This window comes from Rhincodon typus, chromosome 4 (assembly GCF_021869965.1).
Source record: "Rhincodon typus isolate 14 chromosome 4, sRhiTyp1.1, whole genome shotgun sequence".
Classification (NCBI taxonomy): Eukaryota; Metazoa; Chordata; class Chondrichthyes; order Orectolobiformes; family Rhincodontidae; genus Rhincodon; species Rhincodon typus.
Genome location: NC_063335.1, coordinates 2,372,868 through 2,387,352, shown reverse-complemented (window position 1 = coordinate 2,387,352; position 14,485 = coordinate 2,372,868). Strand labels below are relative to the sequence as shown.

At 43.2% G+C, this 14,485-nt stretch overlaps 1 protein-coding gene and 1 gene segment (V, D, J or C); both read right to left on the bottom strand.

Annotated features, from left to right (window-relative positions):
• Positions 1 to 3,084: 3,084 nt before the first annotated feature.
• Positions 3,085 to 7,339, bottom strand: LOC109921871 (immunoglobulin kappa light chain-like). Its single transcript, XM_048595606.1, has 4 exons — positions 7,297 to 7,339; positions 6,533 to 6,913; positions 4,904 to 5,010; positions 3,085 to 3,198 (listed from the first exon to the last, which is right to left on the bottom strand). Exons 1-4 carry the CDS (start codon positions 7,337 to 7,339, stop codon positions 3,085 to 3,087), a joined length of 645 nt encoding a protein of 214 aa, XP_048451563.1.
• Positions 7,340 to 8,472: 1,133 nt separating this feature from the next.
• On the bottom strand, positions 8,473 to 9,243 carry LOC125482983. The segment is given in 2 exon segments: positions 8,473 to 9,100; positions 9,191 to 9,243. Coding segments are annotated over 2 exon segments (456 nt in total).
• Between the last annotated feature and the right edge of the window lie 5,242 nt (positions 9,244 to 14,485).

Below are 14,485 nucleotides of genomic sequence, written 5' to 3'. Positions count from 1 at the left end.
TATTCAAACACATCTCCCACCCGGCTTTAGTGACTTCCAACCTCTTCTGTCGGGCAGAAGCTACAAAAGCAACATGCGTACCAACAAATTCAGGAACAGTTTCTTCCCCGCTCTTATTAGACTTCTGAATGGACCTCTCAATTTTAAATTTAATGTTGATCTTGCGCTTTGTGCACCTTCTCTGCTGCCCTCACATTGTATTCGTCGTTCTCTATTACGCTAATGCGCTTTGTATGATATGACCTGCCTATACTGCAACCAAAACAAAACTTTTCACTGTACCTAGGTGCATGTGACAATAATAATTCAAATCAAATCAAGCATGTTGATCACTCGCTGTGAAAGTTGCTTTCTATTTTTGCGCAGGACTTTCGCTTATAGATTTTCCTATGTTTCCATGTTCCATTCTAACAGTTTAATACAGGTATATAGTTCTGACCAAGGGTCACCGCACCCGAAACTTAACTCTGACCTCTCTTCACAGATGTTGCCAGACCTGAGATCTTCCAGCAATTTCTGTTTTTATTACAGATCTACATTTTTTTAATATTCTCATCAACTTGTTCAGAAATGTTATCACACACCTTTGGAGCAGGGGACTTGAACCGGGTCTCCAGGTACACATATAGGGGCACTACCACTGCACCACAAGAACCCTCAGATCTAGCTTTCCTATTCTAGTAACAATTTTGGACAGGTGGAGAAGATTTCTCTGCCCCACTCCAAACCCTGTCAGAACCTAGAACCGAAAATACACTCAATCTTTGTGTGTAGCTCAAATCGCTAACATTGAAAGCAATCTTATGATTCTCTACTGTCTACTATCACTGTACCCAGTGACATTTTGTCTGGGTAGCCAGAGATGGCAATATTACTCAATCTGGTCTGGCCAGAGGTCCTTAAAGCTTGTCCATTATCTCCTCTGACCTGCAATCATTCTATTGTCTGTTCGAGGCAAGCAGTTTATTGCCAATGCTATTTGCTGCATTTGGTAGTTGGGAATTGACTCTACAAGGGATCCTCCTTCAACATCATCTTTGGATTTTTTCAAAGTAATTCATACAATAAATGTGCATTCCATTGCTTTTACCAGATGCGTAACTCTTTCTGTCACTGTCTCTCCCATTCACGGGCTCCTATCTTTTTCTCTCCTCTGTCATTTCTCCCTTTCCTTTCGCTTTTAGGTCTCAGCCTTTATCTCTCAATGTCTCTTTTGCATTCTCCTGCCCCTTCTCATTCTCTCTCTTGTCCTCCATTTCAACTGGCTTTTCCTTTCTCTCCTCATGCCCTCTCTTCCTGCTTTACATTGTCTTTACTTGTTTATCGCTCATGTTCTCTCTATTTTGCTCCTGCTCTTCTTTTCCTACCTTCTCTGATGCTCTGTCCATTATATTTTTCTCACTTTCTTTGTTTCACACTCACACCTTGAAAATGAAATGCAGGGAAGTTTGGCTGTGAGTGTGCAATGAACACAGAAAATTAGCGTTTTGGTGTAGCAAACAATTAGGCAAGTAAATCATATGTTTGCCTTTCATGCAGTGGCAACAGATACAAGACTGAGGGCGCCTTGCTGCAAGTGCACGTGCCTTTGCAAAGACTGCATCTAGAATGCTTCTTGCAGTTTTAGTTTAAGGAAGGATACATCTTCATAGGAGGCAGTACAGCAAATGTTCACTACATTAATTGCTGGAAAGAAAGGGTTGCCCGAAAATGAGAGGTTGACTAGTCAGCCTCTATATGCTCTGGAGTTTAGAACAATGAGAGGTGATTGAATTGAAACAAAATATTCTGAAAGGTCTTGACAGGGTTAGACACAAGTCTTGCTTCCGCTTATTGGAGGATCTGGAACAAGGGTGGAAGGGGCCACAACTTCAGGATAAGGAGTTGATTGTTATGGAGTACGATGAGGAGAAACGTCGTCATTGCAAGTTGTGAACCTTTGGCAATCTCTACCCCAAACTGTTGAGGTTGGCCATATAATTGAGTATATTCAAAGCCGAGACGACAAGAATTTTGCTCTATCAGAGAATCAGAAATGTGGGGAGTTGAGACAGATCATTGGCCAAAATCGTATTAAATAACGGAGCAGGATCCAGCAATTATGCTTTACTCTTGTTCCTGTCTCTTATTTTGACTCTTGCCATTTTCTCTCTTTTCTACTTCCTACTGCCGTTTGAAGTGAATACAGATGAATCGACAGGGCATGAAGAGAGCAATAGATTTCCTTCGGTGCCCTGACCAAAATTTATATTCAACTACCATCATTAAACTTGATCTTTCACTACCTTACTGTTCTTTGAGGGATCTTGGGTGAAACTTGGCCGCTTCGTATCTATGATTTACAACAGGTTTAATAGCGTGAAAATTCTTGGGAAATCTCCTGATCATGAAACATAAAATAGAAACTGAGAGCAAGCTAGTCCATTCGGCTCCTCAAGCCTGTTCTACTATGCAATATGATCATGCCTGATTCTCTTTCTCAATGCCATATACTCCCGTACATCCCAAACCCTTGATGCCTTCAAAACAAAAATAAACTATTTTTTGCAAGATGCAACACAAATACCAATCCTTTCTAACTAATTCTATCCAGATCCACATTCGAAACAATTGGTAATTCATGTGATTCAAAGTCAGATGAATCCGCCTCACATCTGTGAAATGTATCCGTCATCTGACCCATGAGTCTAATCCCTCTTAAAGAATGCGTTGATCCTGCTCTGTAATGGACCCTATTCATTCAATCGTGTGCTAAGGAAAGGTCCTACAAAGTTGCACCCTGCTGTCCAAAGTTAAACAAAAGTGCTGCTTGGCCTGCTGTGTTCATCCAGCTCTACACCTTGTCAACTCAGAACCTCATATGCTGTGTTGCTGTTTGCCTTTCTTTGGCACAACAACCGGCGTCATTCTAACTCGGAAACCACCTGCTCCAAACATCTGGTCCCCAACCTTCAGTGCCCATGCTCTAAATGTTTATCTTTGTTCGGATTCACTATATAAGTTAAGTCGCCATAGTCCTACGGGACTGTAGGTCTCCTCTCTTATTTAGAGAGGGAGCTGACCAGTGGTGGTTTAATTTAACGGTCACCGCTGCTCCAGGTTGGGTGAGAAGTTGAGAAGTAGAGCCCTTCGTGGTAACATCAGATCGTGCAATCTGCATCGCAAACCAGCTGTCCAGTCAATGGAGCTAACAGAAACCTAACAGGGAATAAAGGAAACGTTTGAACACTATATAAAATTTCGAATTTTGCGCAGTCACATAGCTGTTTCACTACTGGTTCCATTATAACAATCACTGAGGCCACAGGGGGAAGAGTTATCATTCCCAATTTTCTTTGATAATGGTGTATGTTTTTTTCTTGTATACCTGAACGAAATCCTGTAATTGCACCAATTGATGACGTTTCAAAATTGCTTGGATTCTGGAACGGTTCCAGTCAATTAGAAAAATGCTAATAAACTGCCGTTATTCAAAAAGGGAAGGGGTAGACAGGCGGCAAAAAGCAGGAAACTATGGACCAGTCGGTTTAATGTCTGATGTTAGGACATAGTTGGAATCCATTATTAAGGAAATAGTAAGAGGACATTTGAATTGTCAAAACGTAATCTTCAGAGTTAGGATGGTTTACTGAAGCGTAAATCATGTTTAGTAAGAGTACTTTGAAGACATAACAAACATGTGCATAATGGGATTCCTGTAGATGTAGTATATACGGGCTTCCAGAAGACATTTGATGAGGTGCCACACAAAAGATTATTGCACCAGGTAAGGTCACGTGGGGTTTGGGGTAGTACATTCGTTTGGATAGAGAATTGGCTCACCACTAGAGAGCAGAGTCAGAAGAAATAGGCCTTTTTCTGGTTGGCAAGTTGTAACTAGTGGGGTGCCACACGATCGTCCTGAACCCCCAACTATTTTCAATCTATTTTAAAGACCTTGATGCATCGATAGAACAGACTATAATCACATTTGTAGATGATACTAAAACAGGTGGGAACGTAAGTTGAAATGAAGGAATAAGATAGTTGCAAATGGATTTAGGTAGTTTAACAGTATCAACTAAAATTCGGCATTTGGAGTTAAATGTGCTCAAATGTGAGGTTACTTATGTTGGTCAGAAGAATAAAACGGCAACTTATTAGCTAAATGGAGATAAACACCAAAATCCTTCAGTGGAGTGGGATCTTCGTGTCCTACTACATATGCAATAAGGAAAACAAGTAGAATTTTAACATTTATTGCTAAAGGAATGGAGTAGAAAAACAATTATTCTTGCAATTGTACAAAGCCATTGGTGAGACTGCATGCACAATTTTGGTCCTCTTACTTCAGGAAGGATGAAATTGCATTGGAGACAGTTCAGAGAAGGTTCACAAGATTGATTCCAGAGTTAAAAAGGTTTGTTTTCTGAGGACAGATTGAGCAGTTGAGGCCTCTCCTCTCCAGACTTTAGAAGGACGAGAGGAGATCTAACCGAATCACAGTTTTACTAGTGGGTGGTAGATTTAAAACAGAAATGAGAAGAAATTGCTTTTCTCAAAGGCTGTTCGGAATCACTGCCACAGAGTATGCGGACGCCAAGGACACTAAATAAATTTCTAAGCCCAATGCAGATAAATGTTGAATTAGTAATTAATTAAATGATTATGGGGGATCGGACAGGAAAATGGAGTTGAGAGTGAGATAAGATCAGTCATGATCGTATTAAACGGCGGAGCGTGATCGAGAGGCTGAATTATCTGCTCCAGCTCCTGGTTTTTCTGTTCAGAGATAGCAAGAAGTGCAGATCCTGGAGTCAGAAATAACACAGTGTGGAGCTGCAGGAACACAACAGGCCAGGCAGCATGAGAGGAACAGGAATGTTGACGTTTCGGATCAGGACCCTTCTTCAGTTCTGTTTACATGTTCAAGTGGATAGCCTGTTTGTCGTTCATTTCCAGATGACAATACAACAAGCTTAACATCACACCAGTCATTCGCGAACCCGCTACGAAGGTTGAGTGAACAGCCTGAGTAAAACAAAATGCAAATAAAAATGAGTTATAGAGTCATAGAGTCATACAGCACGAAACAAACCCTTCGTTCCAATCAGTCCATGCCGACCATAATCCCGAAATAAACTAGTCCTAGCTGCCTGCACTTGGCCCATTTTCCTCCAAACATTTATTATTCATGTACCCACCTAGAAGTCTTTCAAACGTCGTAACTGTACCCGCATCCACCACTCCCTTTGGAAGTTCATTCTTCACACGAACCACTCTCTGTTTAAAAAAAACGTCCCTCATGTCTTTTTAAAACTTTTCTCCTGTCGCCCCTCGTCTCCTAGTCCGTCTAGTCTTGAAATCTCCCACCCTAGGGAAAAGACACCAGGATTGAAGGGAATCTTGGCTTCGGGTCACTCGTCTCTGGCACAGAACTCTATATGGTGCCTGTAACCACCAGTAGCACGGCCATACACCTGACTAAACTCCAGAAACCAAGGGCTAACAATGTGCCTCAAGCCCTGGAAAAACATTATCGGGCAGTGTGAAAACACCCGAGTTTGATTTGGATTCAGCAAATGCACATGGGAATATAATTCTCGGTAGATTTACATGTGAACTGTTTCTAATGAGTTTGTGAGACGCTTCTTCTAAAATATACACGAGAAATCAACGAAAATAACATGCCATTCATCAACCGTCGGCCACGTCTTCTTTTTAGTGCAGGACTCCACAAACAAAATTGAAAATGAGTTATGGTATCAATAGTTTCGCCGTGCCTGTTTATTTGATTATAAATTATTTGGAATTAGTGCTCAGAAAGTTGGCTCTGATGACATTTGGGGAAAACATTGGGAATAACGTCTCTTTCAAAATGGAGGAACTAAATAATTGTTCGTGATGTGCGCGCATTAATTCTCAAAGAGACGGCGTAAAGTCCAGCGGGAAATTCAGAGGAAGTAACTGAAACGTACTCTTGTGTAGAGGTGGTTTGGAATTCATACTTAGAGCAAAGTTGCAACCGAAATGAATTGTTAAAGCCAGCAAGGAAGATCTACTAAATGATTTATTAATTAATGAATAATTGGCTACGAACATCCATCACACATGGTATTCTTGGATATTTTAAGTTTTTCCCACTGAAGAATTTGCACAAACTGATTCAGAACAATTGATTACCTCATGAGAGAGAAAAACATGTTGAGAAGAAAAAAGCTAAAGAGAACCATTTGTCCGTTGTTAAATACACGACCAAAACCAACAGGTCATATGTCACAAAGATTCTCAGATTCATGTACCCCGTAGGAAAAGTCAGGCGAGCTGAGCGAGCTTCAGTAGATGAAATAACTGAAATTGTTTCTTCAAGATGTGTCACCCTAATGAGGCATCAGAGAGACTGAATCCCTCCAAAACATCTCTCCGTTCCCTCTTTCCACATCGGTCCTTGAATTCAAAACTCCAATTATATTTGTCTCTGTTTTAAATGTTGACATTGAAGTTAATTCTGAATTTGATTTTGCGATTTGGAATTTCAGTAAGAAGATTCCACCTGTGCCCTGGAAACTTGTGCGGCTGTGCTCAGTACCAGGCAGCCTTGGGGTTTTTGTAATGAGCTTCTTATGGTTGTTTCTGACTGTGAGAATCCAATAGGCACAGTAATAGATGGCATCATCAGACTGTTCAATGTTATCAATTACAAGGAAGAATGAAGAGACACTTTTCTCAGCTGAGAACTTGGAGGGGATTCCCGGATCCAGCACAGCTCCGTTTTTGCTGAAATAGATTATTCTCCTAGGCGCCTGGTTGGGTCGGCGCTGATACCAGTGGATGGTTTCCGTGTTTTGTGTCACGCATCGTATTTTGACCGTTGTAGTCTTGGGCCTAGTGACCGATATTGGAAACTGATTCAAGACCTCGGCAAAATGTTCACCTGCAAACAAAAAATATCGAAAAGTCATACAGCTGAGGAGATAGGCAGAAATCAGAAAGAAAGTGGATAGGGAGGAACAGTACCCGTGAATGGAAAGGCCAACATGCAGAAGATACAGATTGAAGAATATCGGTAAAAGAAGCAACATGAAGGAAAAACTTTCACGCAACAAGTGTTTAGGATGTGGATTGCACTGGCTGTGGGCAGATTCATCCCCGGTTTCAATAGAGAATTGGAGAAACTCGAGAAAAGGAAAGAAATGCACGACTAATGGAAAAGGTGGGGTGTTGGGACAGGCTGAGTTTTTGTGGAGAGAGCGGCACGAATTTGACGGGCGGGATGGTCTCTTTCTATAAGTTGATGGTTCGAACTGTCGCACTCACTGGGGGAAAGCATCAACAGAACCACCAGACAATGAAACGACATGGTGCAGCAATGACGATTAGGCTGTATTCACTGTGTTAAAACAGGTGGTTAAACAGGAAATAATTCGCATCCCGAATACAGACAATGTAAAACAATGCCGCTAGGGGCTCTTGATGTATTGTCTTGATTAACCTTATCTGCCATTTCCTCCATGTCGCATTTCCTAGGCACTTCATGTTTCCTCAAATGGCTGGCATGGAAGTTAATATTCTAATTTCTTCCTCCCCCATCCCACATCCCATATTTCCGATCCCTTTAAACACAAGAGCGATACATACTTCCTTCTTAAAACATTCAATACGTAGCCTCATACACTTTATGTAGTAAAGAATTCCATAGATTCACCATTCTCTGGCTAAAGCATTTTTTTCTCATCTCGGTCCTATTAGATCATTACCTTACCTTTATCTATAAATTGTGACCTTTGGTCTGAACTTGCTGGTCATTAGGAACATCCTTCCTACATCCAACCTATCCCGTTCTGTTAGACTTCTATACGTTTCTATAAGGTCCTAACTCATGATGCTAAATTCCAGTGAGTACAATCGTAGCCGAGTCAATCTCTGTTCATACGTCAGTCCTAACCATCCCAGGAATCAACTTGGTAAACTGTTACTGCACTCTCTCTATAACAACAGCATCGTTCCTCAAATAAGGAGATCAAAGCTCCACATAATGTTCTAGGTGTGTCCTCACCAGTGCCCAGTATAATTTCAAATCCTTACTCAGTCTGTGTTCGAAAGTGACTACTGGATCTGTTTCCACCATCCTTTTAGGCGGAGCACCGCAGATCACAACTTTTTCCAAATAAAACAGAGACATGGGTCTAGTCCCGAAATGTCAGCCTTCCTGCTCCTATGATGCTGCTTGGCCTGCTGTGTTCATCCAGCTCTACACCTTGTTATCTCTTACATTATTTTGTATCTCAGTTTACTCAGCCGAAAACGCCGTATGTTTGGGAAGTTACATGTCGATGTCTCTTTCTTTGCTGCAGTGGGACCAGAGCTGGCGAACACACTCAGGCTCCCCCGAAACACCCCTGTAACCATTTCACTTTGGCGGGTTTACACTGCTCCAGCGGCTGGTATGTATGCCCACGCCCTGAAATTCGATGCCTGAAGAAAGAACTCCACAATATAACTCCACCCTCCTGCCCAGGGAGAACTTCAGTGCAAATTCTACTCTACTCTACTCAATTTCATAGTGAGTCGACCCTCAGTGCTCTCATTCCAAATCAGAGGAAGTACGTTGATCAAAACAGCCCAGACCTGGCTTGCTTCACATCAGTTTCCAAATCACGAATTCAGGCGGAGAAAGCTCAGACACAGATCCAGCTGTGGTGTCGTCGCTACTTAACCCAATTAGGGGAGGAGTCTGTGAATTCCTCTGACAGTTTCGCTTCAAATCGTTCAGTGTTTTTGTACGAACTTTGTATTGATGTCTCGCAGTGTGTATCTATCCAGTACGCACAGTAATAGGTGGCGGTGTCCTCTGTCTTTAATTTGTCGATTGTGAGGTAGAATTCTTTGTCTTTAGATTTCCCAGCTTTGAACCGTTCACTAAATCCCGGATCCCGCGATGTGCCTGATCCATAATAGAGGATTCGGGTGGGTGCCTGGCCGGGCTTGTGCTGGTACCAGTGAAGGGGATTGCTGTTACTGATAGTTGCACCTTCTACTTCGCATTTGAATCGAGCGGTTTTACCCACATTTTTGGTAATGGATGGGACAATCTGTTTCGGTGTTTGTGCAAAATATTCGCCTGAGGAAAGAATATACAGGTTTACAAAGAAACGATGTGATAGATGTGAATGAACAGCAAGGTCTGAATAATAGCGTCAGAAACACATACAGGGCAAAACGGTTACCACAATGAGCCAGTAATAGAGCGACATGTTCACTCGATCTTCAACTGTTCTCTCAAGCAGCTGGATAGAGACTAAAAGGAAACGATTCACTTCCTTCAAACCAATCAGTGAGATATCGGTCAGGGTTTCAAGCCCGCCCCCTGCCCTCCAAGTTGGTTATTTGCAATATAAACAGAAAATGTTGGAAATACTGAAGCAGCAACTGTAGAGAGAGGGAAACAGAGTTAACACAGAAACCTGAGCAGGAAAACGTTGAGACGTTGACAGGGTGTGAAGCCCGTAAGAAGGCAGGGAAACAGGGAAGGGGGAGGTTTCAACAAAAGGGAAGTCTGTGACCGGGTGGAGGACAGGAGAGTTAAATAACACAAGGGATGGGAGGGCATAGGGAACGGTGATAATATTGGAAGTGAACAGAAACAAAAGACGGGTCCAGTTAAGGTGGAAACGCCAACAGCAGAATCATGAAGTTTAATTTGATCCTGAACATCTCAGTATTTTATGGGGAGCGAATGCCATTGCTCAGTGCCTTCTGCAATCACTCCTGAGCGACCGGACTCTAGATTTAGGATTCTGTCCAATCTTTCTGGACTCCTAACCAGCAGAGAAATTTATTACTCCTAATCTACTCTCTCCCAAATCTCTCTCATTTCAAGTAGATAAAACAGACTAATTTTAAATCATCTAAGCTCAAGGGAATGCAAACCAAGACTGCTTAATCTGTCTTCATTACTTAACTCCTTAGAGTGTGAATGAATGAGACTTTGCCAGAATATGTGTCATTTTCATGCTGTTGTGGTAGATTATTTGTACGAAATTACATCAGGAGCTTCTAGGTCCAGGTCAACGATCCTTTTTTGAGCCAACATTGGGTGAGTCTATCCAGGAAAAGATTCCGAAATCGCACTCCAATTTAACAAGTATTAACTGGATATGTATACATTGTATTTCACGAAGACAGTACATTACTCGAATTCAGAAATCGTCTGTTTTAGACAAGCACCTTGGTTGTGCACACTCCACCCCTGGTCTCACCACTCCCGATCTTCCCAGATCTCATCCCATCTCCTCTGCGAAGCCTTTGCCTCATTCCCATTCTTGACTGATCCCGGTTGTTTTGTTTTTCCTGGTGTGGTTCCGAGTCATTGTCGCATTTCATTTCCAAATAAGGTTTCAGGATAAATGCTGGTTCAGCCACTTTGCATTTTCACAGAAACAGTCTGCTGCATCTGTGCGTGTTTTCGCAGTTTAACTCGTTGTCCTCTTCCTACATTTTAAAATAAGAAAATATGAAAATGGATCTGAAATGTTTTATGAAGAACTCTAGAACCTTCTATCTCATTCCAATCGAAGCTGGAATTCAATGTGAACTTACAGGCTAACTCATGTCATACCGAAAATTGCCCCTCACAATTCAAAGGGCCCGCCTCAGATATATGTCCGTCCACATATATTTAGCCTCAGTGGGATGGGAGGGAAAGTTAAAATGGTTGGCGACTGGAAGGCGTTGTCAATTAACGTGTACAGACCGCAGATGCTCCACAAAATGGTCCCAAGCTTGCGTTTGGTCTCACCGATGTAGAAGAGGCCACATTGTGAGCAATGGATACAGTTGACCAGGTTGGAGGATGTACAGGTGAATCCTGTCAGATGTGAAAGGTTTGCTTTGGGCCTTGGATGGAGGTGAGAGAGGAGGTGTAGGACTTCCTGTGGCTCCAGGGAAAGGTGCCTGATGTGGTGGAGTTAGTGGGGAGAGTGGAGCAGACCAAGGAGTCGCTAGGAAAGACAGATAGGGATGAGGAGGGAGAATCTCTTTGGTGGTAGGGTCAGATTGTAAGCCAACTACTCCTTTGATGACATCCTGGGCCTCCTCCAGTACCACAATGACGCAACACGCAAACTGGAGGAGCAAGGGCTAATGAAAAGATTCTTGGCAGTGTGGAGGAACAGAGGGATCTCGGGGTTCATGTCCACAGTTCCCTGAAAGCTGCTACCCAGGTGGATAGAGTTATTGAGAAGGCGTACGGTGTGTTCGCTTTTATTAATAGAGGGATTGAGTTCAAGAGCCGTGAAGTTATGCTCCAGCTATACAAAAGCCTGGTTCGGCCACGTCTGGAGTACTGTATCCAGCTCTGGTCGCCTCACTACAGGAAAGATGTGGAAGCGTTGGAAAAGGTACAAAGGAGATTTACCAGGATGTTGCCTGGAATGATGGGAAAGTCTTACAAGGAAAGGTTGAGAGAGCTAGGGCTTTTCTCTTTAGAACCACGAAGGATGAGAGGTGACTTGATAGAGGTGTATAAGATGATCAGAGGTATAGAGAGAGTGGAAAGCCAGAGACTTTTTCCTAGGGTGGAGGTAGCTATTACGAGGGGGGCATAGTTTTAAAGTGAGTGGAGGTAGATAAAGGGGAGACGTCGGAGGTAGGTTCTTTACTCAGAGAGTGGTAGGGGCGTGGAATGCATTGCTGGAGAGGGTAGTGGAGTCGGCCTCATTAGGGTCATTTAAGCGGCTATTAGATAGGCATATGGATAATAGTATAAGGTAGGGGTGGAGGTTAGATAGACCTTAGATTTAGGGTAAAATTTTGGCTCAACATCGTGGGCCAAAGGGCCTGTACTGTTCTATGTTCTAACACCTCCTATTCCGCTTCGGGAGCTTACAGCCCGATGGCTTTAACACAGAATTCACCAGTTTTAAGATCTCCTCACCCCGGCCTCATCCCACGTCCAAACCTCCCTCTCATCCCGCCTCCTTGACCTGACACAACCTGTTTATCTTCTTCTGAAGAAGGGTCTAGGCCCGAAACGTCAGCCTTCCTGCTCCTCTGATGCTGCTTGGCCTGCTGTGTTCATCCAGCTCTACACCTTGTTATCTCATCTTCTTCCCCACCTCTCCGCCCCACCCTTCCCACTGACCAATCCCTACTGACCCCTAACTACATCCACCTATCACCACTTCACCTCCCCTCCCCCGGCCCCACCCTTCCTCTCTATTTATTTCCCAGCTCCCTTCCCCTCCTCATTTCTGAAGAAGGGTCTGGATCCGAACCGTTAACTTTCCCACTCCTCTGATGCTACCTAGCCTGCTGTGCTCCTTCAGCTCCACACTGTGTTGTGTCTGACTCCAGCATCTGCAGTTCTTGCTATCTCCTAGTAATAAGTGGCAGCGTCTTCCTCCACGATCTCTTTGATGATCGCAGTGAACAGTGTTCTTCTTATCCGCTTTAAGCCTGCCGCTGAATTCGGGATCCGGTTGATGCTGTTGCCATAATAAAGTATTCTGGAGGTCGCTGAACCTCTCGGTGCTGGTACCAATGGACCTCGGTGTCCTCGCTATTTACGGTTCACTAAAATCCGGCACTTTCTGAGGAAGGGTCACCGGACCCGAAACGTTAACTTTGATTTTTCCTTCACAGATGCTGCCACACTTGCTGAGCTTTGCTAGCAACTTTGTTTTTGTGTTGGTTACATGTGATATTGGTGATTGTGTTATAGACCCAGCCAAACTCCCATTTGGGAAAAAATAAACAAAATTAGATTGAAAGCGAAGATGAATTATGGACTAGCATGACACCTAAATAAATATAAGTACGTACAGGATAAAACTAGCGCCACAATCACCCGAAACATGGGTCACGTCTATAAAGGAGGCGAGGTCTCCTTTACCTCTCTCCCCCAATGGCGGGAATTTCCTCTCTCAGCATAAATTCAACACGTCCACTTTAATGCCTCTTTATAAGATGTGAGACCGCTTACTCTCCGTATCTTTAATTGTTTCTTATTTGTTTCTTGTTTATGCACAAAATCTCCCCACCCGCGACCGCATCCCAAAACCAGCCCAGCTTGTCCCCGCCTCCTTGACCTGTCCGTCTTTTCTCCCACCTCAACCCCCACCCCCACCTCTTATCTACCAGCTTCATCCCCGCCTCCTTGACCTGTCCATCTTCCCTTGACTGACCAACCCCCATCCTAACTCCCCACCTACACTCACCTTTACTGGCTCCATCCCCGCCTCTTTTACATGTCTGTCTCCTCTCCACCTATCTGCTCCTTTATCCATCTTCCATCCGCCTCCCCTCGCTCTCTACTTATTTCAGAATCCCCTTCCCTTCCCCCATTTCTGAAGGAGAGTCCAGACCCGAAACGTTAGCTTTCCTGCTCCTCTGATGCTGCTTGGCCTGCTGTGCTCATCCAGCTCTACACCTTGTTATCTGGGACAGAAGGGAGTAGTGTGGGCGGAGTTGGGGGTGGGGATGCAGACACAAATGTGGCAAAACGATCAAACTTAACATTGAGTTCGCTCCACTTTCTCGAAAGTTGGAATCCCGATATGTTGACAAAGAAATAGCTGTTCTGGACTCTTAATTATCTGAAATAAAAGTGTTGTTTATGATCCTGCTGATCCCGGGTAGGAAATCTATGGCAAGCACCCCAAACACAGATCTACATTCGGGATGCACGTGGTTATGTTACTGGATTTACTGAACTCATGATCTAAAGGATCAATGATCTGGGGATGTGAGTTGAAATTCCATCACTCGATCTGGAGTTTTAAATTCAGGCAATTAACTCAATTTAAAGAAAAAACAGAATCAGCAATTATGTCCAGTAAACGACGAGATTGTCGTTAAAACAAATGCCCTTCCCGGGAGGAAGTCTGCCGTCATTACAGAGTCTGACCTATATGTGATTTTGGATCCACAGCATTCGCTGCCTTCGGAACAGCCCAACAGGTATTCTACAAATAAAACAGTACAGCACTACACTGAGAGTACCTGCACCACACGCCGCACCCTTCAACGATCATCATCATCACTGAACAATACAAAGCAGCCTCGTCAGTTTCACTGAATGAGTTGAGTTTCTGAGTTCCGAAAAGTAAACAAGTAAGAGAATCTGATAATGCTTATGCACATGTTCCAATTGTCAAACTATTTTTAAAATCTTTCTATCTGTTACATACATTTGTGAGAGAACTGTAGTAATCTATTTGCAGATGATGCGTCACATATAGATTTGACTGGGATCCAATGCTACTCACTGCCTTGAAAATAGATTAACTACTGGGAGTAGTGACTCTTGTAGATTGGATGGACACTGGATGTTACTGTTCCTCCTCAAGAGATTTGAAAACTATTGATTGGGATATACAGGGTGCATTTATTCCAAGTTTTGATATTTCAATGAATCATAGATTCTTGCATCACAAACATGCGGCATTCAATCCATGCTGCCTATTGCAGCCGTTTGAAAGAACCAGCAGAGTAGAGACATCCTCTA